Source organism: Aquila chrysaetos, chromosome 9 (assembly GCF_900496995.4).
Source record: "Aquila chrysaetos chrysaetos chromosome 9, bAquChr1.4, whole genome shotgun sequence".
NCBI lineage: Eukaryota > Metazoa > Chordata > Aves > Accipitriformes > Accipitridae > Aquila > Aquila chrysaetos.
In genome coordinates, this window is record NC_044012.1 from 21,735,973 (window position 1) to 21,760,334 (window position 24,362).

At 43.5% G+C, this 24,362-nt stretch overlaps 1 protein-coding gene across 3 annotated transcripts; it reads left to right on the plus strand.

Moving 5' to 3' along the window:
- The first annotated feature begins 284 nt into the window (after positions 1–284).
- On the plus strand, positions 285–24,094 carry RFWD3 (ring finger and WD repeat domain 3). 3 transcript variants are annotated; one of them, XM_030025806.2, is made up of 13 exons: positions 387–1,099; positions 2,686–3,070; positions 4,430–4,662; positions 6,449–6,537; positions 6,634–6,831; positions 9,047–9,138; positions 11,295–11,409; positions 16,558–16,786; positions 17,949–18,099; positions 20,318–20,494; positions 21,114–21,328; positions 21,591–21,808; positions 22,447–24,094. In XM_030025806.2, exons 1-13 carry the CDS (start codon positions 1,054–1,056, stop codon positions 22,588–22,590), a joined length of 2,292 nt encoding a protein of 763 aa, XP_029881666.1. In that variant the 5' UTR covers positions 387–1,053; the 3' UTR covers positions 22,591–24,094. The 3 variants fall into 3 exon arrangements, with proteins under 3 accessions (XP_040982064.1, XP_040982063.1, XP_029881666.1); XM_041126130.1 differs by lacking the exon at positions 387–1,099 and adding an exon at positions 285–357 and having other exon boundaries at positions 21,591–22,565; XM_041126129.1 differs by having other exon boundaries at positions 383–1,099; positions 21,591–22,565.
- Positions 24,095–24,362: the final 268 nt, after the last annotated feature.

Consider the following 24,362-nt stretch of genomic DNA (forward strand, 5'->3'; position numbering starts at 1 on the left):
CGACCCCTGTTTGAATCCGCTCGAGCTCCCGCTCTTTTCGTCCCACCGGCGGCTTCCCCAATGGAAACTCGCTCCCCGGCGCTTGCCCCGCCCCCTGCGACCGTCGGGGTCCGGCCGCCCAATCAGCCGGGCCCGTCCTAAGGCTCTCTGGCCAATCAGAGCAGGGCCTGTCTCCCCTCCCCTCGCCCCGTCACCCTCCCGTTCGTCGGACAGACGGACAGAGCGGCTGGCCAATGAGAAGGCGGATCTGGCCCCGGCTCACCCAATAGAAGCGGGTGCAAAGGTCACGGCCGGCTAGTAGGCTGGCGGGGGTGGGGCGGCGCGGAGCTCGAGCGGGGCGGTTGGGCCCGCCGGCAGGTGAGCGGTGGGTGTCGGGGACCGGGCCGCCGGGACGGGACCCCAGGCCCGGCCCGGCCTTCCCCGAGCACCGCGGGTGCGGCTGGGCCTCCGCGGCCGGCCACCGGGGAGGAGCGCGGGGTCCTGCCGCGGCCTGGCTTCTCTGGGGCCGAGCGGGAGGCCTGGGTGATGGCGGGCCCCGGCCTGAGAGGCTGCGAGCCGCCTGCGGGGAGGTCGGGGATGGCGTCCCGAGTGCTTGGGGTGCCTACGACTGCCAGAGGAGAAATCTTCCCCCTCCCGCGCCGTTTACGTGACTGGTTCTTAGTTAAAACGAGCGAGCCCTGTAAAAAGCCAGAAATAAACCCATGCTTGTGGAGCGTGTGCTTTATTTTGGGTGGTGTTCGGGCTTTTTTGGTTAACTTTATGTTAAAGCAGGTGCAGCGCTCTAACTGCTGGAGATGTAGAGCAGGGCCTGAGTTTGCGTGAGCAGCGCTGGGTGCTGCATGGCGAGGAGGAGCCCCTCCGTAAGGGCAGGTGCTTGTGCTTCAGCGTTCAGTCTTGTGGTTAGTAGTGAGGAGCCTTCTATGAAGCTGCCTGCTGAGCTGCTGCTCAGACTCTGCCCTCTCAAAGCACTCCGATTTTTCTCATCTGGGCCTAGGACGCTTGTTTACGGAGACTGTCTGTCTGCAGGCTCCTCCATCGACTGGGCAGCTGGCTATGTTGCAGAAGCACTGGCCTTTGCCCCTTTCGGGGAGACTCCAAGGTGCCAGTATTAACGTCTTTTTCTTTTTTTTTTTTTTTTTTTAATTAAGAAATATGCAGGGTTACTTAACCCACAGTGGAGAATGTAGGCAGTATTTTTAAGTCTCACAGTTAGTTGATGGGGAAGATAAAGGCTCTGTCATGCTTATAGGTGGCAATTTTATTATGAACGTGAGTTTAGTGCTGGAGAAGCAGTACTTGGATCACTGAATATTATTGTATCTTGACTGTATGACTGTTCTGGTGGGAGGTGGCATTTAACGTGTATTTTTGGCCTAACTTAGGCTGAATCGCTAATTAGGATAAGAATTATAACATGATTCGTAAGTTAGAATTTCTTAGAAGATCTATAAAAATATTTGAGTATTAGTACATCCCTCCTCTAGCAAGTCCTGTATACGTTTTCTAGTTATTTTTTGTACTAAAAGCAGCCTTTGCTCTGCACAGCACCTAGCCTAATAAGTTTTGGTGTGTGCTTTGGGCTCTTAAGTAATGCTAAAGGTCTACAATTGCCAAGGCCTTTCAAGTTTATGATTGCCTAAGGATTTTTTGAGAATGTGAATGACCTTTGGCAGCTCGCAGAATTTAATCCATACACCCCCCCTCCAAAACAGGACTTTTTTTTTTCTTGGTGTGCCTATTTATTCAATTAATGAAATAATCTTGAACTTTTTTGTGTTGTAAGACTGCCTGTAGAACAGGGTGACTAAAGTGCTCTAATTAGTTGGCTGACAGCTGCATAATAATTAGCAATGCACAGACTGTTGTCTCTGGTTTTCTTCAAAACCCAAGGTAGTATTTCTATTTAGGAGGTAACCTGAAATCTTTGTCCCGAAGATGTTTGCAGGGCAGCCATTGTTAAATAATATATGTGAGGTTTTACTGCAAATTGTGTGTTTATCTAGTCTCAGGCTGAATACGAATCCACGAACGCTGATGCTGTAGGTAACTTGCTACCCATAACGTCTGTGGTGGGTTCTGCTGTGATACACTTTCTGGGTTTGTGTGGTGTTGGTGAATATAAAGTACCTGAAAGGCCTGTTAAGTGAGCTGTGGATAAGGGTCACAGTGGTTTGTTATCATAATGGAATTTTATTCAAAGAAACTTGAAAATAAACCCACCTCCTCAGAGCAATGTCACAGACAAAGGACTGCATTGTAGAGCTTGTTTCTGGATGCATTCGTGGGTGTTTGTGCAATGCTGCTCGCCATGGAGAATCTCTAGAATATTTCCAAACTGTTCTCCGAGATCCACATGAATTTACTGGCAAGTGAATGATGCCAGCAAGAAATCCTTAACTTACTATATTCATCCAAAGGCTGACTTAAGTCGATTTTGTGATGTGCCTTTGGTGCTAGCTGCTGTTGAGCCAAAGACTTTGAGTCCAGGACTCTGGGAGGGTGCTGCCTGCTATGCCAGCTCACGTACGTGTATCAACTTTAGATGGTTTAGCTCTGTCGCAAAAGGACAAATTTTCTTTCGAGGCTTTTGTAATCACTGACTGCTGTCCCTGATTCTTGCCACTGTCAGGCTAGAAGTAGGGCGGATGCTTGCAAATACTAGTTGTTTTCTTCAACTCTTTGCAGAAATGGCTCAAGAAGAGATGGAAGTTGATCTCCAGCCAGTGGCTGGTTACTCTGTAGAGAACCTCAGGACGCTTCCCACAGAGCCTTCTGGTCACACAGTGCTGTTGTCCCGTGCTCCAGTGCTCGATGAAGGAAGAGGCAGCATTATAGTTCTTCCTGCTGATGATGCTGTTGTCATACCAAACGCTGGTACAACAAGGGAAGCAGCTGCTGAGCCTGACCCGCAGTTGGGTCCTGCTGCAGCTCTCAACAGACTGCAAAGGCTACAAGGGGCACTTGATCCATATCAGCCATTTCACATGCCGCAGGTCACGCAGCGTCCGCGAGTGAGGAGAGCTCGCAGGCAACAGAGAATTGGTGGTTCCCAGAGGACAATCAGTGCCAGGTAAAGCAGAAATGCACTTGGATCTAAACTGTGCTCTTATCAAGTCTGGTATCGTTTTAAAACTGCCTTGCTTCCTGGCTTATAGAGCCCAGCTCAGTCCAGGTTGTGGCCGAATTCCGGGCAGCTCACATACCTTTTAAGCTCAATAACGGCACAGTGCTCTCTGACCTCTTCTGGCAGGATCTTTGCTCTTGTTAAATGAATCCCTTCGTTTCTTATGTTGGTAGTGGTGGTGTTGACTTCCGAGCCCTTCTACGCTTTCCGCCTTGCTTGCGGAGCTGCTTGCACCGTTCCCTGTGCTCTGCCAGATTCCTGTTGGTCCTCCCTGCAGCAGTGTTGACTCTCGGCAGTTCCAGCCAGCATTTAGCTCAGTGGAGCTTGTGGTCTGTTTTGCATTTCACCTTTGATTTGGGGATTGCGTGATTAGGTTTTCTGGAGACAATTGCTACAGAAACTTTCACAAACATGCAAACTAATATTTTTCTGTAGGCGTTTTTTGTTACCTCCAGGTAAAGAAAGTAAAAATTCTATGTTTTACACCATTTGCGATGAGTTTAAAGGGTGATACTCTCCAGCCAGAAAGCAATCCCCATTTCTGGTTTGTTTGTTGCCTCATCTTTGTAGCTTTTGTAAATGCCAAGGGTGAAATTATAATTAACTGGAGCATTGCCTTTAAATTCAGTGAGACCAAGAACTCCTCTCCTCCCAGATGATTAAATGTAGCTGTACTATTTGCCCTTGGATTATGTGTGAAGGTCACTGGAGTTCTCAGGGCTAGAAGGCAACCTGACATACTTCTCTTTTGAATCTGAAGGATAATTGAGATGATAGCTGAACTGATGTGGGGAGAGGGGAGGATGTTTCTAGCCAGGGATGAAGTTTCAGTAGAAAAGAAGAGAGAAAGTAGAAAGACTAGGTGCAAAGTAGTCAATGGAATGAGACTCTGATACAGGCCTTGTGCATCTAGTATTACCAGTAGCTTTGTGAACCAGATCTGAGTTAGGACTGTAAGTACAGGTTAGGAGTTCCTTAGGCTGTTAGTGAATGATACTTATGTCGTCTTCGCTTTTCTTTCCAACCCCCCCACCCCAAAAGAAGACAATATCATTGTTGTAAGAAGGAGATTTTCTTTGAGCTGAGCAAAATGAATGGTTGCTGTAGGATACCACTGATTGTTCATAAAGCAGGTAATTGTATGGGATTGCCCCTCTACTAGACAAAGTGTGTCCTGATAACTTTGATACCTTCCTATTGGAGTCAGAGCCTTGGAATTTTACCGCAAACAAGCATGGAGAAACATGCTGAGCCTTTAGCTTACCTGAAATAACTGGCTTTTATTTCTTGCTTTTCTGGACTCAGGTCAGCATTGCACAGTTACTTTCAACTCAGCAGGACCCAACAGCCAGCTACAAGACCAGTTCCACATCTGGAGTCCTCGCATATTGCAAGGGACAACCAGGAACACAGCTCAGACGAAACAATAGAACTGAGTGACTCTGACAGCAGCACTTCTGCTGAGGAGGAGGACACAGTGGAGGCTGCAGCACCCCTGTTACCATCAGCCCAGGAGACACTTCCAGCAGCTAGCTCAGGTTTGTGCCATATTTGAGCTGTGTAGAGACTGATTTCAGAAACTCATCTTCCTGTTTCAAAACTCAGTGGGGGAAATCCTTTCGAGCTTCACAACAGACGGTGCTAAGAGATCATTATGCCCACAGCTGACAGGAGCAGGTTGCTACTGCAAGGCTTTCTGGCAAGCCGTTCCTAAGAGCAGTAGCAGCAATGGGTGATTGCTACCATAATGTTAAATGCAGTCTTTTTTGCTATTTGCAGGCTGCTGCTTATAAGTAATCCTGGAAATGTTAGGAATAACTTCAAGCTTAGAGATTAGTACTTACTGCACTTCTGCTGCTATATATTATAAAGGAGCATTATTGAAAACATCAGGTCACATCTCTGGAGATCAGCAGTGCTTTCAGTTTTCAGAGAAGGATCTGATTCAGTATTTTTTAGTGATTTGCGATTTCAGTCTGCTTCAGTTTAAAGTTTTCATTTCTGTAACTTCTGGTGACGCTTAGCTGAGGAGGTAGAGGTACTTAGGACAGTGGACTTTTTGTTTGTCTTTTTCTTTCCTCAGCTTTTTCTGGCTCACAATCCTTTATTCAAACTCATGTTCACAGGCTGCCACGCACTTCAGTGACATTGTTTATGATGAACATATGCAGTTTATGTAAGAGTGACAAATAGTTAACATGCTAGTCAAGGTTATTGATGCCCAGAGAATGAGAACAAGGGTGGGTTTTTGTTTGGTTTTTTTTTTTTACTTCAGTCTCTAAGGAATGTCCTTATGCTTCACTCTCTGCCCTTAGTTTTGTTTTTGATTGGCCAGTCTACCTTGACACCTTTTTTTGAGGGTACATCTATGAGGTGTCTTTTGAACAGATTCATTCGACTTGCTCTGAGCTAGTCTTACACGTGACAGGAACTCAAGCTGTTAAGTGCTGTCTAATACTGTGTGAACATATGCTCTCCGTAGGGTTTTCTGGAATTCCCTTGTGCTTTTGGCTTGTATAAGCCACTGGTTCCTGTTCAGCCCAGAACCGTAAGGGCTGCAAACTTTATTGGCATTAGCCAGGATTAGGTGATACCTCTCTACTGGATTGAGAGTGTCTGCCTTGAATGCTAAATGTGCCTAACAACTCTTTTGTTTTGTCAGGAGATGGGGGGAGACAGCTATTTCTGCTCCTTTTTTAGTATGCTAGTGGTGGTAATCCAAATGTAGTGTTTCTGTGTGCCCGTGCTTCAACAGAAGGGCTAACAGAGGCCCACCACAAAAACATATGGCCCAGCAGAATTGATAGTTCAGATAACTACCAGCTGGAAAACTGCTTAAGTCAGGGTGAATGGACAGATAGCATACGGTAAATGCTTTCTTGGCACATGAAATATGCATGCTTAGATCCCTTGGCAAAATAACTACTTCTTATTGGTGTCTGTCTTTCTCTGGGCATAATGATGCAGGGTTCTATCCTTACATCAGCCTAACTATAGGCCTGTACGCAGATATATTTGTTTCCAGCAAGTCAGAAAATCCTGACAACAATTGCTTTCTTTAAAAGATCTCTCCTTTTTCACTGAAATTCTGCTCCTTTTTATAAAAGAAAACACAAAGTTCTTCAGCACTGCTGTTGATGAATAGAAGGGCTTACACACAGACTGCCTGACCTTCAGTATCCAGGACGCTGATCTGAAACTTTGTACGTAACCTGTGCCATTGTTGCACTGCTTACCTTATGCCCTGATGATTTCAGATCAAGTCAAGGAGAACTTGTTTTTCCGCCATTATGTATCAGTTCATCTAAGCAATGCTTTCTTTAGTTTCCACTCAGGTCCAAGCAGAGCTGTCTCAAGCTTCTACAGAACATGGAGGTCATGAAGATGAAGAGGCTGAAGTCCAGCAAAAGCAGGTAAGGTGACCTAAATGCTTTTGGAGGCAGATTTAAATATGGTCAGTGCTGCATTTGTCTAAAAAAAGTTGTGTGTTTTTTTATTTTTAATCCTAGAGAACTCCACTAAAGAAACTGGAACCATCAGTTCCTGTTGCACCACTGGATGAGGAGGAAGGGGATACTTGTGCAATCTGCTTTGAGCAGTGGACCAATGCTGGGGACCACCGTCTCTCAGCATTGCGGTGTGGACACTTATTTGGTTACACGTGCATTGAAAGGTGGCTCAAGGGACAAGCAGGGAAGTGCCCCCAGGTAAAATGGACATTTATGTGCTGTGGAAAAGACTTGCTATTGGGTAACTTCTGCTGCAGGCGTGATCACTGTAACTGTTACAGCTGCATAAAGAATCCACCTTTGCCTGCTGTCAGAAATAACAAAAATCACCTTTATTTTGATGTGACTAGGCCAGGAACAACTAGCACTGCTTTAAAGGGAGAAGTCTGACTTGGATTTTCTCCCTTTAGTAGAGCATTTGTGAATAGCAGACTGAGAAGTTTGAGAGTTCAAGTGCTAAACCCCTAATTGGTTTCAGAACACTGCTCTGTGGTCCTGGCGTGTGGGAATGGCAGACAGATTCCTAGAAGCAATTAACTAAGTATAAAGAATACATTGCTGGACAAGAAATCTGTTTGAGAACTGTTTTCTGTCAGTTAATCTTCTGTTTTGAACTGCATCTGCTTTTGCAGTCTTTAAGCAGATCAGGTTGTTGAGGTAGCTTGCAGAGAGCAAACTGAGAAACAAGTTGCATCCTTTAATGTCCATTTGCAATTGGTAGATCTGCTTTTTAAGGTGTTCTATTTGGTTTTCTTTCCATGGGTAATATTGATCTCTTTCAGTTAGGTCTACACGTCTCTGTGATGTGCTTCCATTCCTTATTCCTTTTCTCCAGAAAGGAATGTTGAGAAAAAATAGGTCAACAAGTACGTTGTAAAAAGGATTCAGTTCTGCTGCTTTCTGAGTCGGTGGCTGGAAGCCCAGGATTTCTTTGGTTTTGTCATTTTGAGAGCTTCCATAGTCTTGCTTGACTTTGTGCAGGATTCCTTGCTCTCAACAAGCAACTTCCTGTTGATGTGCACTGTGATTAAACCTAAAGAATCACTGTTGCCGCAGCAAAGGCCCAAACCTTATTTTTCTTATCCCTGTCAAGTCTGCGTAAGCTTTTCTTCAGCTGCTCCAGGCCCAGACAGAATTCTTGGAGATGTACCTGGCATCTTTGCTCTTTGGAATTTTGTGACTGCTTTCTTCTTGAACCCTAACAACTCTTAAAGGGGTCTTTGCTCCCTGTTTTTCTTTCAGTGATGTAATTACTGAAAATTTCCTGGGAAAACTTGCTCTGGAGAGAACCTCGGTGCTAAATCATCTTACCTTCATTTTCAGTCGCTGTCCTTTGCGACTGGGCATTCTCTGATTGAATAGCACAGAGCTGCTGTGTGTGGTGCTCTGTATACTAAGTGGCTTGAGTGCAAGTTACTGTGAAATTGCAGCACTCCTGATCCTGCCAGTGACAGCTGCTGGTTGCCAGGAAAGCTTAGCCACTTACTGCTCTGCAAGGCAGCTCTTTACAAAGGGAGGGGGGTTGTCTGATCTGAAACTGTTGCCTGTGATATCTTTGTGCTACTAAATAATAGAGAAGTCTGCATTTTAAGCGCACATAGTAATTTAATGTTCAGCAGACGTTACTTGATCTGAGTATTCACTGCCTCTTTTCTGATCAACAAAGTACATATGCAAAACAGTAAGCTTGCAGATGCCATAATTTCTTCCAAGTCCCAACTCGGGGGGAGGCATCATCTCTTTTTTTTAAGGTGACTCTAAAGTACTAAATGGTCACAGCCATTTAGTAATGCACAAAATTATTGAAATATCTGACTCCCCATGTATCACTGAAATCAGTGGGATGTCAGTGTTTCATACGGACACTGGAATGCTTTTATGGATTTGGGCCTATAGGATTTGATTAAAGGAATATAGTATGTAAATAAGAGTTGGGAGTATACTCAGGGGTTCCTAAATCCAATGGCCAAGCAGCTAGTGTTGATTTTTCAAATCTGGTGGGTTTTTCAAATCTGGGCTGGTGTTTTGTTTTAGATCTTTTTTCCACCTCTTTGATTTTTTTTTTTTTTTTTTTTTTTTTTTGTCCCTGGAACTTACCTGACCATGCTGTATCAGTAGTGCTTTAGCAGAGTAAATTTAGTGGAAAGCAAGGAGATGCATTGTTAAAGGTGCAATATGGTACACAACATAAACTGTTGTTGTAGCCCCAATTAGAGTTCTGGTGTCTATATGAGGGAATGTCTTGCAAACATGCTGTGTTAATGTTTGTGGTTTTGTGGATTTGTTTTCAAGTAGACAACCCCTCCCTTCAAAGCTATAAGGATTTTTCAAAATAATACCCAGCAACTTGTAGGGATCCATAGTTTGGATAGTAAAATTCTTGTAGATGAACTGAACTTGTCTTTTATTTCAGTGCAATAAGAAGGCAAAACGTTCTGACATTGTGATCCTGTATGCTCGCACTTTGAAAGCGCTGGACACCAGTGAACAGGAACGCATGAAAAGGTATGGAGTCTCTATATACTGCATGCCATTGAAAGCTGCAGTCTGGCTTCTACTTCTTGCTTTAATTTCCTGTATTGTCTAAACCAATTTGTGCATTCCTTTGGGGATTATCATGGTATGGCTGTTTTAACAAACCACGGCCTTGCTAGGTTGCACATGTCTTACCTGGAAGGAGAATTTTCTCTTGGAACAGAATTCTTGAGTCTGCGCTTTGCGGCACTGAAGTAGCAAAAGCTGTCTTGTGCTGTACCCTCAAATGTCATCATGGGAGAACATGCAGGGTTGTTGCCAAAAAGCCATATATTGGTAATTCATCATTAGATGAGAAAAGTGAGGCATAGTTAGAAATGCAAGGGGGGTGAATAGCTGACCTTTTCTGCCATCTTTTCTGCATGCATTAGACAGAGTAATCTCTCATATGAATCACTTTCCATCTTGCTTTGTCAAATTCTTCATGTAGCTTTACTTACAAGAGGTCAGCAAGCATTACTATGACTCAACTTCCCTCTTCACCTTAAATGTAGACTTTTTATTGAAAAAAGGAAAAGCAGGTATGAAAATGGGGACTAATTTCTTTTCATTAAGATGCTGTCACAGATACTACTCTGAAACTAAAAGGCTGTAGATATCTGAGTTCTCCTGAATCTTGTAGTGAATAGAATTTAATTGGGGTCATCTTCACATGTCTCTAACTATACTGCTGTTGTTTCAGTGCAGTCTTTCAACAGATACCTCACTATCCTGGTCATTACTAATCAGAAATGATTGAGGAGTAACTGTCATGAAGGGAAAATATCTCTTCTGTCCAGACTGCCACTGCCTGATGGTGTCTGAACTGTACCTTTAGAAGGGTCATGCTTCTTTTACTGGATTGACATTGCAAAACAAACAATAAGTAAGATTTTTTCAAAAGCACAGAAGGCATTTGGGTGTTTAAATCTTGTTATCTTTCATGGAAAGGTAGTTGTCTGACCACTGCTTGTGTCTCAGGATCTTGCTGCAGACCTTTCCCACTTGCCCTACACCTCCTCTGCCTCCTGTTTTTGTTGGGAGGCAGACAGCAGTGACTGCCTGTCAGTCCAGTGAAGTTGCTGGCAGTGGCTGCTTTGTGGCACACAGCCACGAGTGGAGGACAAATGTGAGCACTGATGCATGCATCAATATTGTTTGCACATAGCCTTGAATTAGGTGTACAATCATGGGTTTCATTCTTCACATACAGAAAAGCCAGTCTTCAGGCTCTGGGTACTTGTGTAAAGAGTGTGTTTGCAATGGTTTAGTACAGCATTTCACCTGTTTCTTCTGCAGCAAAGAAAAAAAATCACGTGAAGAAGCTATAGCTAAATGACAGAATTCTGTGCTTGGTGAACATGCAAGGCTAGGTCTGTATATTTAGAAGGTACTTAGGCAAGCTAAATCTCCCTGCACATGAACTACTGAAATAACTGGAATATTGCAGCTTTTGAAGTGCAGAATGCAGTGGTCAACACTATAGACCAAATGTACAGATAATTTTAAGGAATACCGGTGTTTCTTCCCCCTCTTTAACTATTCCTTCATATGTAAAGCCCATATGAAAGAGAAATGGAAGTGTGTTATCAAAACTGTTGCTGCTAAATGGTATGTATGCACTTTTAGGCTCAAGGTGAGGTAGCAGGTATGGCTTCTATATGGGTATGCACAGAGAGTTTATCTGTATCTGTCTATTTCTGATACAGCTATGTCTTCCTGAAATACAAAATTAGTTACTGGTAGTAGAAACAAGCTTGAAGATCTTGCTGTGTTATGACTTGCTGTATTACTGACATGGTATATTACGTGGATATTGATGGTATAGAATTTGCTAAACTGTTTCTGTAGGGAAGAAAAACGATTTCTCTTTCACTCTACTAAATCAGTACTTTTGGAGAGGGTGAGGAGAAAGGCTGTTGTTTCTGTGAAACAATACTTGAGTGAGTCATTCAGTACAATTGCATAATTGAGAACACCTCGAGGTGAATGTACTGGATGAGTGTGGTAGCAGATTTTCTGTTACTTTTGAATTTACCTGAACAGGACTTGTGTTGGGATGAAGTCTGAGGATAGGAATTGACAGCCCAGAGAAGCATCCTAGATAATACCTAGTCTTAAGGGTTGCTTTTCTTTTGTTCCTCCAGCTCTTTAGAAAAGGAGCAAAAGTTGCGGAGACAGGCAGAGCTGGAATCTGCACAGAGCCGTCTCCAGTTGCAGGTTTTGACAGACGAATGCAGCAAACTCCGCAAGCAAGTTCAGGTGAGTCTCGTGCTACTAATACACAGAGGATTCCCTTTCTCTTCAACCTGTCTTTTGCATGTTCCCTTAGAGGAGAGAAGACAGGATTCCAGTTTTAATAAGCAGCAAGATTTAGTAAACTCAACTGGTGAATCATCAGGAGTATCCTAAACAGCCCAGGCTGGCATATTCATGTATAACACAAACTACATAACACTGACTTTTTTTTTTTTTTTTTTTTGCATGCTTCTAAGATTTAATCAAAGTCACAAGTACAGCTTAGCATTAGAGTTTTTTGGCTGCTGATGTTGCAGGTTCCTCCTCAGGTTTTGTGGTGCCTGGAAAGGCCTGGTAATAAGCACCAAACTTAATAATTCTCCTCATCTTTCTCTTAGCTGCATCAAAATAAGCTTTGGAAATCTCTACAGTAAACCTGTAATGGGACCTATTATCACTAGTTAGTCAAGAGCCTTTGAGAAGCAGTTTGTGAAGAGGTATGGCTATTTGCAAAACCAAAAGAAAACAATAAAAAAAAACCCTGATTTTTTTGTGAAGGTCAGTCAACATACTAGTTAAGCATCTTCTGGTACCATGAGACCTGGTCTGTCAATAAGGTAGGCTGTATGCGTGGGCTGAACAGCTGCTAAGAGGCACCTCTGTCCCTTAGAATACAAATTACTGAAAATAAATGGCTGCTTCCTTTCTGGCTTATGCAATACTGCTATATTTTGTAACCAATCACAGCTGCTTTTGCAGGATTCCTATAAATTGTGGACTCCATTGGTGCTTCCAACTGAATTATCTGGCATGTTCCACCAGTGCTAGGTTTTCCAGGGGCCTGTTTCAAAGCTAGCTTGCTAGTTTTTTGTTGTATGAAATAGATGACATCTAATCTTTCACTGTCTAGTTAACTCAATTTTGTGCTTTTCTCTGCTTCTGGAGTTTTTATAGCCTTGGCTATTCACGTCTGTACATTAAGCAACATCCTCTTTGCTGAAGTCTTCCTGTGTGACATAAGGCTTTTCAAACTGCTTGCCTAAATTCCTGCATGAAGCTGTGTCCTCATCAGAGCTAATAAGAAAATTGGTCCACTTCAAACTTTGGCTTAAGAAAAATGTGAATAAGATAAAACTGCAGGTCTAAAATGTCCTCCTGCAATTCTTTTGGTGTTAAATGATAGAGTATCCAGTCTAACTGAATTGAAGTCGCGTGTTATAAAGATTAAGTACCCTGTGTTCTTTAAGCTCTGTTTGAGTATTTATACTGCATTCATCACTGTCCTGTAGTGGTTAATGAGAATGCTGGAAGCAATTTCGAGGTGCTTGTTTATACTATGAATAAACGGAGAGTAAAACAATTTGCTGGGGAGCAGAAAATCAGCAGGAAGCCTGGAGTAAGTCTCTAAGTTGTTTGATTATATTTTGAGTATATGCCTAACGAGTTTTCCTTGTCTTACAAGAGGTCATCTAGTAAAGCAACTACTTGCATGGAATTGTTTAGGTTGGAAGGGGACCCCTGGAGGTTTCTAGCCCAATCCTAGTTGGGTAACTTCAGTGTTGGGTTGGGTTGCTCAGGGCACTGTCACGCCAGGTGTTGAGTTTATGCAAGCAGATCACACATCCTCTCTGGACATCCCATTGTTTGACCATCCTCACTGAGAATTATTTTTTTTTTCCTAACGTCTAATCTGAATTTGACTTGTTGCATCTTGAGTCTGTTGCCCTGGTCCTTTCAGCAAGCAATGTTACTGATGGCAAAAGAAAACGTGTTTAACTGGCATACAAAGCTGTAAGTCAATATAGAAAAAGTGCTGTGGGATTACAAAAGAAGTGTGTGAAATGTCCATATACTCAGAGGGACATTTGGTGTGGCAAAGTTCAGTTGCACAGAACTTTATTGGAATAGTTATCATGTTAATTGGTTGCATGCAAACCTTGGTGTCTGAAGTCTTATGGAAAGCAAATGGTTCCCTGCAAAAGTCATTGTGTGACCCCTTTTTTGTCGCTAATGCGCTTGGGAGCTGTGCCTCATCAGCAGTCATGTCACTAGTTATGACCTTTTTAGGTTTGTGTGCATTTTTCCCTGCTCTTGTCCATTAACAGTCTTGTCCATTGTACTTTTGTTACTGAAGTATTGAAGATGATTGAGGCTAGAAAATGGATGTTTTTCAAGTCTTTAGCTATGTGAAAATACATGAGGAAAGGAACTTGAAGTTGAGGGGAGAGAGGGTAGGTAGTTAACTAAAACCCTGGAAGAAAGCTCTCAATGGTGTTTCTATATGTAAACCTGCAGTGTGTGCTGTGCTGAGCTATATGCTGCACACTGCACGGCAGGTTCAGACTTGCATTTTGGAAGCAGTGCTGCTGAAGCCTTACTTGTGCCTAAAGTTTTTCCCTTGTGAGCACAAAGAACTTGGGAATCAGATGTGAGCTACTGCAGTACTCCCCCTGAATCTGCCAAAATTTTCAGTACAAGTTAGCTAATGATAAGCAAACCATCTCTGGCTTCTGGCATTAATACCACTGATCAACTGGGATAGGAGATTCATTTTTGCAAGTGAGAAACAGTAGCTCTGTATATAGAGCAGTAAAGGGAGGACTGGCAGGGAAATGACAGGAGATTGCATGCTGCTGTGGAGAAGACAGCAAGTGTAACTGTGAGCCTTGCAGAGGTCAGTTTATATTGCTCGATGTATTGGCAGAGGTTTTCAGAGCATCCAAAAAGAATTGGATGGCAAAATATCAATAAAAACTTGTGAACCTAACACCTTTAGAAAAATTTTAGGCTAATGATTTTATTGCATAAATATCTTTCATCTTTGTGTTCAGCTCCAGTTTATGTCTGGGAGAAAATCTAGAAGTAAAAGCTGCTATTTCATTCAGCTCTTTACTTATAGTGAAGCCAATTGAAAATGCTCTGTGTCCCTTTGACTGAATTGGAACCTGAACCAAAGGGAGGTGGAAGGTGGAATGCCTGTAGTGCTGGACCGCAGTTTGAGGTTGTACAGCCATGTGTTTATCTCTATTAAATGCAAGGCTGGGGCTGTGTAGTGCAAGATAGCAGGCATGGCTTCTGTAAGAGCTCAGTGGGAGCACTGCCAGAGAGTGACAGTCATCCAGTAACTGCCTTTGTCTTTAAAGCCTCATATCAGCTATTAAGACTGTAACCTAATACTCAAAAGAAAACTTCTGAATTTGTTATAGCTGGTGGTTTTCCTTTGCTATTCATTGTGCTCTCCTGCTTCTACTTCACATGTTTAATCCTCAGGAAGACTTCTGCTGTATATCTTCTTCTTTCCCCAACCTGCGTGACTGTGTTCATTCATCACTGCAATGGCAAGGTGAAATCTAGGAGGCAGTCATAGCGTGTGCAGAGAGGCGAGTGTGCCCTCAAGGCCCTTATTTAACACCAGGCATCAGGAAAACTCTGCAAAGCATCTTAAAGGAAGGTATAGGCTTACATTACTAAAAGAGTGTTCTTTTGAACACAATTAGCGGAATTTGTTCTGCGGTGCAACATTTTTAATCACCTTGGTAACGTGCCTCCAGTAAGACTTCCTGATTTTGCTGGGTTTGTCCGTTGTGTTTAAATGTAAACATTGTACTAATGGTCCTTGTGGTTTTAATTGCCTGATTTCCTTTTTTGTAACTTGTGTAAAAGTTGAATGTTGAGTGCAGGTGACAAGGAGAATTTTGTAAACTCCCCAGAGCAACAAGTAATTTTAATCTCTTCTGATCCTCAGTGGTTGTGATATCCTCCTGCCTTTTAGAAATAAAGAGTTTATTAAATTTTTGATTAAAAGTCACTTTCTTCTAAGTTACCTGTGTTTTCACTGACTGCTTACTCTAAGCCCAAAGCTATAGCTTCCATCGTAAGTGACCTGGCAATGCCCACACCTCCTCTTCCTCCCTGGGTTGTTTTGTCTTTCTTTGCTCTAATGGGATCCTCTTGAGTCTTCAGCTTAATTTTTTTTATTCCCTTGGGGAATCCGCAATGTGCTTGATGCAAAACAGATCAGACGTCTGAAAAATATCAGAATTGCTCTCTTCTTGAGCAGTTTCCAAAAGTTACAGGTCTTGATGAAACTATTAATGTAGAGCTTGATCTTTGATCTTGTCTCTTTGAGAACTGCTGCCTTTGCTTAGATGTGAGTTAAGTGGTAGTGGCTGGTTCAATATTGAAGCTAGCTTGCAATCTGCTAATATATTCATAATATCACTCTTGTGGCCCTTAATTGTTTAAAAATTACACAGTATTTGAAGCACAATCTATGTTGCTCAGACAACAGAAAGCAAGTAGCAATTTTCTTAGTATATACGCTCCCTCTAATATCTCTGGGGTTCTGTACTGTCTGATTTTGCCCTTGGATTACAACAAGCTGGTCAAAATGCTTTTTTGGGGGGCATTTTTAGTTGACTTGCAATATGCCAGTGCCACTACTCGCATACCCACCTCACTCCTGATGATCTCTGTGGAAAGAGGAATTCTAGGAATACCTTGTTGCTGATGGAAGCTGTCCTTGGCTGCATCTCTGCTGAGCATCCTTGAGCATTCATCAGTTGAGGTGGAGGAAGGGGCGGGGGGAGGTGGTAGAAAATAGGGCTGGAGCTCTTGAGAGTTGTGTTGTTCCTGGAATTTGCTGCCTGGGGTTTACAAGAATAGGGTCATCTTCATTAAATAGACTGACTTGTTTCCTGCAACGCCCTTTATGTTGAAACTTGGGCTTTTTTTTTTTTTTCTGGGGTATTCTGGAAGTTCTAGAAAATGGTTTTAATTGACTTTCTCTTGTGGCTTAGCTGCATATAATACTTGGCAGTTCATTCTCTTCTAAACAGCATTGATCTGGTAGTAATTGTTATTGGCTTTTATGCTTTGCCCAAGAGTCCTCTCTTTCATGGAGTCTAATACATGCAATAGCAGACTTTGAGTCCATTCTGCCAGAATTTGTGTAGCATTTGTACGTTTTTGTTGCTCACTCTCATAGTCAGTGGACTTGGAAATCCAGCATTTCAGGAACAGCGTGGAAACGGGACCATATTTTCCCTCTTTATCTGAGAACAAGTACAGTTGGAGCTTTGGGAACAGATATCACAGAAGGTTACATCGCCAGTGACGCATTAAAGCTCTTTGGGTTTTTTTTTTGTTTGTTTTTTTTTTTTTTCTCTGCAGGAACTGAAGGCTCTGGTGGCCCAGCACAATGTGAGTGCTTCTCAGCAGCCTGGCAGCTCCCGTACCTGCATCCCAGGCAGCCTCCCCTCCAGCCAAAGCCAGCGCAAGTACCACTTGGAGAAGGTTTTTGTGGTGTCTCAGACTGGGAACTGCAGAGTAATGGCATACTGTGACTCACTCAGTTGTCTCGTGGTATCACAGCCTTCTCCACAGTCCACTTTTATTCCTGGTAATTAAGCAAATCAAGATTTGGGGGTTCATAGGTGAAAGTTAAATATGTTTTCTACTTGATCCCTGCTTCTCTGCTTGACCTTTGCATGTGCCTTGTAAACTGGGAATACTCATAAGACTTGCTGTAGTTCTTCTGGCCCCTGCATTGGCAGCTCCTGCCTAGCGAGGTAGCTTGTTTCCCCTGTCACTTCTATGGCAGAATCCTAGCAGAGGGTCTCTGGCTCTTCTGCTGAAGTGCCATATCCACGAGAAGGTAAAAGGCGTGTCTGGTACTCCTTGCAAAGGTGGGTCTTTTGAGAGAGCAAGGGGTCAGTGCGCTAGGGCCTGCAGAGATGTTTCCAGTGCTTGAGTGAGAAACATTGCTCCCCAAATTGTAGGTGGATTGATCCACATGCAGCTGATTTGTCAATACTCTTTAAAAAAAAGAAAACCCAAAAGCAAAAAACTTTTAATATGAATGATAGGAGCACTGTTTCCTAGTGAAGAAATAGAAAGCCAAGAAGTCATGAGCAGCCCTGGTTTTTGTCTCACTGTTACGGCCAGGGGCAAGTGACCTGACATCTGGACCAGCGCCAGCTTCCTTTTTCAATGAAATAGATGTAGCATTAGGAGTTTGAGAGAGTTTATTTGCAAAGTACTTCAATGCTTTCTGAATGATGAAACTTACTTTATTTGGTTAATGGTTTGGAGATTAATATGCCTTATCTAGGCATAACAAAATCATTTTCTGCATTCAACTGACCTTTATTTTTCTGGCTTTTGGAGACGGGGGACGAATCTCTGAATGGAGGCTTTGTGGTGGCTCCTGTAGCACACAGGTTAAGTTCACCTGTAGCCATTCTTTGCAGTGACGCTTGTTCTCTTAAATAGCCATGTAATCCTACTGTGTGTGTTTTTATCTAGGCAAGAATGGCTAAAGAGCAGCAGGCTCTTGTAACAAGAACTGTAACACTGATACTGAGTTTTCTCTTGCTGGCTGGGATCCTTAAGGATTTAGCCCTGTTGCCATTTGTGGCAGTTCTTAACCAGAACAGCAAATAAATTCTACGTGTTCATCCCACCACAGGCTTCAGTCCAGACATTGTCGTTCTGGCATAGAATTGCTAGTTCTACACATATGCTGCTTTGCGGTAACCTGCTTTATCCTTCTTCTGTGACAGGTTGTGGTGTTAAGATGATGAGCGTGGCCAACCTGAAGAGCAGTCAGTACATCCCCATCCATAGTAAACAGATTCGGGGACTGGCTTTCGGCAGTCGAGCAGATGGCTTGCTGCTCTCTGCTGCTCTGGACAACACTCTCAAACTTACCAGGTGAGCCCTGCGGGGGGGAGCAACCTGTCCCAGCGGAGTTTTGCTATGTGCAAGAGACTGGATTGAATTTTGTTCTGTCTCTAGAAATGTCTTGCAGTGCTTGCTATTCTGCTTTCCAAAAGATGCTGCCAATATGACATGAGGCCTGCATATGGGAACTAGCAGAGGGAAAGACTTGTTCATGCTTTTGGATCTTTTAGGTGGAGGTGTTAGGGAGCTACTTGTCTGTGATATTTTTCCTGTGGAGAACTCGGTGGAAAAGAAGTAATTCAGCATGGATCGGCCAAGTTGTGTTGAGAAGAAACGTAGCATAATGGATAGATGGGAAATTTACTGTCCACTTGGCTTTCTGTTACTGCAGGGAAATGTGAAGCATGCAAACTTGTATGGCCTAAAACAGAAACGAGGGGTGTTTAAGTTGGGCGCTTTCTTCCCTGCACTAATGTTGGCTTCTCTGATTTTAAACTTCTTGTAGAGCATGGAATTCATCTGGGATATGAGATGCGTAGACAGCATTGCTGTGCACATGCTAGAGGAACAGAGGTTCTCTAGAGCTAGCAGAGGCTTAAAGTAGTAGGTTGGAGACTAATTATGCAGGGGCTGAGAAAAATGTGTCTGGGCCTGTTAGAATTTACAGCCTATGAGCATGTTCTCTTGCTGCTTTGCTGCTCTTCAATCTTAAGCTGCTTCAAAACTTTGTTGGCTGATTGATTCTTATTGAGTTATATTAACACCTTACCCACATCTGTCTATCAGTATAGGGTGAGGCAGGATATGTCTGTTATGACTGATTAGTCCCAATTCTTTCCCATGAGTGAAGCAACGAAGAGACCTTCATCCTGCAACAAAAATGTCAAGAATGTTGCTTTCCTGTTACCATGTTGAAATGTTTGCTAGACTAGTTAAAAGTAAACAAAACTGTCTGTCTCTGATGCTAAAGTCAGCATGCCAGACTTCTAACCAATGAGGTTGATACTCTTTTCATGGTTTAATCTGGAGAGTGGCTTCTCATTGCAGTATCTGCTCAGACACTTGACTCCCGTATCTGCCTCTCACTGCCTGGTTGGCTGCATTGGAACTTGTGATCCTCTTGCCTTTGTACTTGATTCCACAATGCCTTGGAGTTAGGTGCTTGCTTCAGCAGCATCTTCATACTGCTTTCAGGCTCTTTCTGAAAGAAAAGTCCCCCTTTGATTGTCTTTCTTCCCTAGTTACTGATTTCAGAGTCATCCTACCAAAAGGAATTATCCAAGATGTCCTTAAGTCTCCTGTTCTGGCTTGCAAGTGTTTAAAATAGCACCATGACTTTGGGTTTTTTGTTTTTTCCCTGTTGTTTTAAGCCAGTCACTGTTCTGATATCAAATTCCCTGTCTCCCCAGTCAGGTTTGTCTTTGTGGTTGTTCCTCTTATGCTTACCTGGGAGCAATTGCTTACTTCTCTGGAGTTCTGAGCATAATCACCTTCCCCAGGGAGGAACCCATGTGTTGTAAAGGATATCAGAGTTACTTTGATATGTGCTGTCTTCTGTCTCCCACTATTCTCAACGTGCTGAGCCTATGTGAACAACGCTGCCCTTTGCAAATATGTTCTAATCTGACACCAACTTCATCTGCTATTCTGGGTTGCGCCCCTCTGTGTACTTCCCTCTTCTCCCTTCCACAAATTGAGTTTCTAAAGAATTAACACTATAAATGTGCTTTTAACTGTCTTTACCCCACTCACTGTCTCACTCTTGCTTAAATTGGATTCTTTTGAAGCATAAGCACTGTTTCTCTCATGTAAAAAGAGGGAGATAATTAACAGGAGATGTAATCTGAAGAGATGAGCCCTGTGATCTCAGGAATATGCAATATTACGGGATTACACTGGATTCACTTCTCCTAATTGTTTCCAGAAAAGTAACTTAGCTTTCTCTTTCCATTAAGGCAGCTGAGACCCTGCTCTGAGATTTCCTTTCCCAGTCTCCAAAGATCAATCTGGAAAAAGAAGCATTGGCCCGGAAGAATTATAAATCACTTGACAACATCCAAGTGATTATTCTGTCTAGATTTTCCAGATTCATGTCTGGAGTAAAGGAGGAATTAATTCAGAATTCAGTCTAAAGAGAGATGCTTCTGTCTAAAGACTTTAAAAAGCTAGATTTTCTTACCTTAATTATGCTATTTTCTTATCAGTAGATGCTTGTGCAACAGGCCAACACTTTGCTTTTCTTCTGCAGCTTGGCAACAAATACTGTGGTGCAGACATACAATGCTGGCCGTCCTGTCTGGAGCTGCTGCTGGTGTCTCGATGATACAAACTACATCTACGCTGGATTGGTCAATGGCTCTATCATGATATATGATTTGAGAGACACGAACTCTCACGTCCAGGAACTAGTCCCTCAGAAGTCCAGGTATGGCATAAGAACTTTTCATTCCTCTCAACTTCACTAATATACATTATGCTAAACATAGCTTCTTCCATAAATCACACAGCAATTGTAATAGTTTAAATTTTTATGTGACTGTTTTGTAAAAAAAATTCAAATTTAGCACAGATGCGAGAAGTCTCTCATAAGGTTGCATGGTATGTGTATAACTTAATATGAGTGCTTGGTACCTGCGTCTTTTTAAGGCAGACAGTAGTCAGAACTGGACCCACCGGTGCAGCCTAAGCAGGGGAACTGACTTTGTTTTGGAGTTGGGTTTAGTATTTAATTTGGAAAGAACAAATTACAAAGAGGTGTGAGATGCTGGTACTTCCATCTCTTCTACTCAGGGAATCAAATGCTGATTTACACATCTGATGTGTGCTGTCTGATGCCCCTTTAAAACATAAGGCTCAGTAGTTAAGTTGATTTTCATTTATTCTTGACAAATCCATTGGGGTTCCTTGCTTGAAGGGCTGTTTTGTAGCCTGCTTAGGCCCTTTCTTTGCAACATGTTTGGAGAGACTGGAGCTCTGAAGCGATGAGGCAGAATGCCAGCATGGCTGCAGCTGGCAGCACTGACTGCTGCCAATCACACTTTCAGGTGCCCCATGGTATCGCTGTCCTATCTGCCCCGGATGGCCTCAGCGTCACTGCCTTATGGTGGAATATTAGCTGGGACCTTGGAAGGAGCCTGCTTTTGGGAACAGAAAGCTGGCAACTCCTACCGGCCTCATCACCTGCCACTGGAACCTGGAGGATGCATCGATATTCAAACAGAGATCAGCACACGGCACTGCCTTGCGACGTACAGGCCTAGTATGTAATGGTGTGCATCTGCAACGCGCTTTTCATTGCCACTCTGGCTTGCTGTTTGAGTTTGACAGCAGCTTTGGTGCTGAGGGCACAGCAGAAATGTAGTACCTGCCCTAGCCAGAGCAATGAGCATCTGCACATAGATAAGAATTGGGCAAGGGCAAAAGGAGGCAGCTGCAGGGTGGTGTTGCTTGTATTCCTACAGTTAAAAATTGCCTGCAATTAAATTTTCCAAAGGTTACCTTTTTTTATTTCTGCCACGCAGGTAAAAATAACCCATGTGTGCGTTGTGTGATGATGGAACTGACTTGCAGCCCACTGACGGAGGCCTCTGAAGATGTGGTGTATTCTTCTAACCCAGTTCAGACTTTCAGTGCTGGGCCCACCTGCAAGTTGCTGACCAAGAATGCCATTTTTCAGAGCCCAGAGGAGGATGGCAGCGTCTTTGTGTGTGCTGGTGATGAGGCATCTAATTCTGCCCTGGTATCTCTCATTCCTTTCAGTGTGATGGAGGGTTTTATTGCAATTCTTAGGAGAGAAGTCTTATCAGTCACTGCATCAGTATGTTTTGGTGGGAATTGTTTTGTCACAGACATTACCCTGTGCAGGTTGGTCTGTTGTACTTGCTAGAGCAGGTGTAACTTTCTGATAGCGTGGGACACTCAGTGTTAGCCAAGGCCTGTGGTCGACATCCATCGAAAGGAATATAGGCAGCAAGTCCCTGTTGTCCACCAGAGGAATGCAGTTGGGTATACTGGCACAACTGGGCGCCGTAAGTGGCGTAACAGTCTTGGTGGGACAGCTAATGTGGTAAGTGCTGTGAGGGATGGACACAGGCTCCTTAGGAATGACAAGGAGAAGGGTTGCCCCTTATGTGAAAAAGCAGCTCAGGGGCAGAGGATGGACAACAGGCTGCATGAGAGCTCATGAGTCGGGGTCAGAGGAGAAGGCAGTCAGGGTGACACTGTGCTGTGAGTCTATGAAAGACCATCCAAGCAGGGTGTGAAAGTAGAGGAAGGATCCTGTAAGTAACTTGAGGAAAGTTTTCTTTAGAGAGAGGAAGCTCTGTTTTGGATGGTAGGGGAGAATCCTGCAGTCTTTTGACCTTGTCTGTCCCACAGCTATGGGATGCTGGCAGTGGCTCCTTGCTGCAGAAGCTACAGGCTGACCTGCCTGTGCTGGATATCTGCCCCTTGGAAATGAACCAAACCCACCTCCTGGCTACTCTGACTGAGAAGATGGTGAAGATCTACAAGTGGCAGTGAGAGTGGTCCCCATGCCTGCCACAGAGAGGCTTTCCAGATACGCTGCTGATAAACCCTACTCAACCGCTCACTCCCAGACTGCTGCCCTGCACGTGCTGCTTACAGGAGACAAGAACCACTACAGCACCTTTCTGGCAGTAGGCAGGAACTGGGACGTGCTGATGCCTGGAGCAATTCCCTTCTTCCTCCATCTTCCTTTTTAGGTCTGCCGTTACTTCTCTGGTTAATTTTCTTCAGTCAAACTCTGCAAGCTGCCTCAGCACAGCAATAATTCTTGGACTGTCTCCAGCATGTGTTGCTGTACTTTTTTCCAGTGTGAATACAGCACGGGGAGTTGCAAATCAATTCTACAAATCAACAAAATAAGAGGAACTTGAAGACCTGAGACTCCCACTGCACTTTCTCGTGGAGTCCTGCGGTGATTACTGGGTGGTGAAAAGGTGGCAATATTGGCACCTTGCTAGCATGGCTGACACTCAGTGTAAAAGCAAGGTCACTGCTTTAGGGAGCATACTCCCATGTTCTTTTGAAGGTCTAGGGTCAGTTGGCAGAGGACAGACCCTGTTTTGTGGCCATGGAGAGAACAGGCTTGGAAAATCTAGAGAGATCCTTTTTCTTTTGTGGTTTTTTTCCATGAGCATATAATTTACACTGTAACTCCTTAATTATCTGCCCCCATTTCCCTCCCTTTCTCTTCCCTGCTTCACCCGCAAGCAAACTTGGACAGTTTGGTTGTGGAAAATGAAACTAGAGAAGTACAGGTAAAGAGGAGATGATTCTTCTACTGCTGGCTGCTGATGTGCATGGTGTCCTTCCTTAAAGACAGCAATGTACTGAAACGGACAGTACCTTGGAAAAGAATGCTGGCTGCTTTTTTTTAGTTGGGGGTTTTTTCCCCCCTTTGAGGAACTGGTGTAAACTCAGGGATTTCATCAGCTTGCTTTCACTGACCTTTTGCCTTCCTTAAATCATAGTTGCCAGCTCACTGGCTGGTCACAGACAGCTTCCAGTTGTATTTGATTGCAGGTGTGCTGCAGACCTGCTGGTTTATGTAAATCTGAGCCCATCGCATGGAATCACAGGTCAGGGGATGTGTGCTGGCCAAGTACAGTGGGCTCTTAGCATCCTTACCATAAATACACTGAGGATTGTGAGAACTTTTATCTCCAGGACAGATCATGGAAGAGGACTTAGGTTTCATTTTATGTTTAACGAAAGCAAACTTGCAAGGATGCTGGAAGCTGCAAGACCAGTTCCCTGTGCTGGAAATGTATCCCTTGGCACACCTCTGCCTCAGGCTGTGGTAAGCAGCATCGTCCTGTTTGGATTGAGTGGGCCACAACTTAAACTGCCAGAACAATTTTATTTTCTGAAGTCTTGGGCTTGCACAGTATGATCATGTTTGTCTTCTCAATCTCATTTTTAAGAAGGAAGATCTCTGCTTAACTTTATATTTTTCTGTATAGAATTTTGTTCCTATATTTTTATATACTGTAAAAATAAAGCGTTTATAGTTATCAAATATAACTGGTGCTGCTGTACTTTAAAAATATCTCAGTGATATACACTGCATCTCTTGTGAACATAAACAAGCATCCCTGTATGCAGGCAAGGTTTCTCATGCTTTGTATTATTCCCAAGTCACACTGAGCTTCAGACTGAAATAATGGAGGCTTTTAGTGAATGAAGAGTCCTCACTGAACCATGCTGCTCTGACCAGGTGAGGGGAAGGGAAAGGAAAGGGCTGAGCAAAGTCAGGCTGTGCACCTGAG

Excerpts from the sequence above, each read along its gene's own strand:
- RFWD3 (XM_041126129.1), top strand. The coding sequence starts at position 1,054 with ATGTTGCAGAAGCACTGGCCTTTGCCCCTTTCGGGGAGACTCCAAG. Across the intron at positions 18,100-20,317 it reads AACACTCTCAAACTTACCAG|CTTGGCAACAAATACTGTGG; the intron begins GTGAGCCCTGCG and ends TTTCTTCTGCAG. Across the intron at positions 20,495-21,113 it reads CTAGTCCCTCAGAAGTCCAG|GTGCCCCATGGTATCGCTGT; the intron begins GTATGGCATAAG and ends TCACACTTTCAG.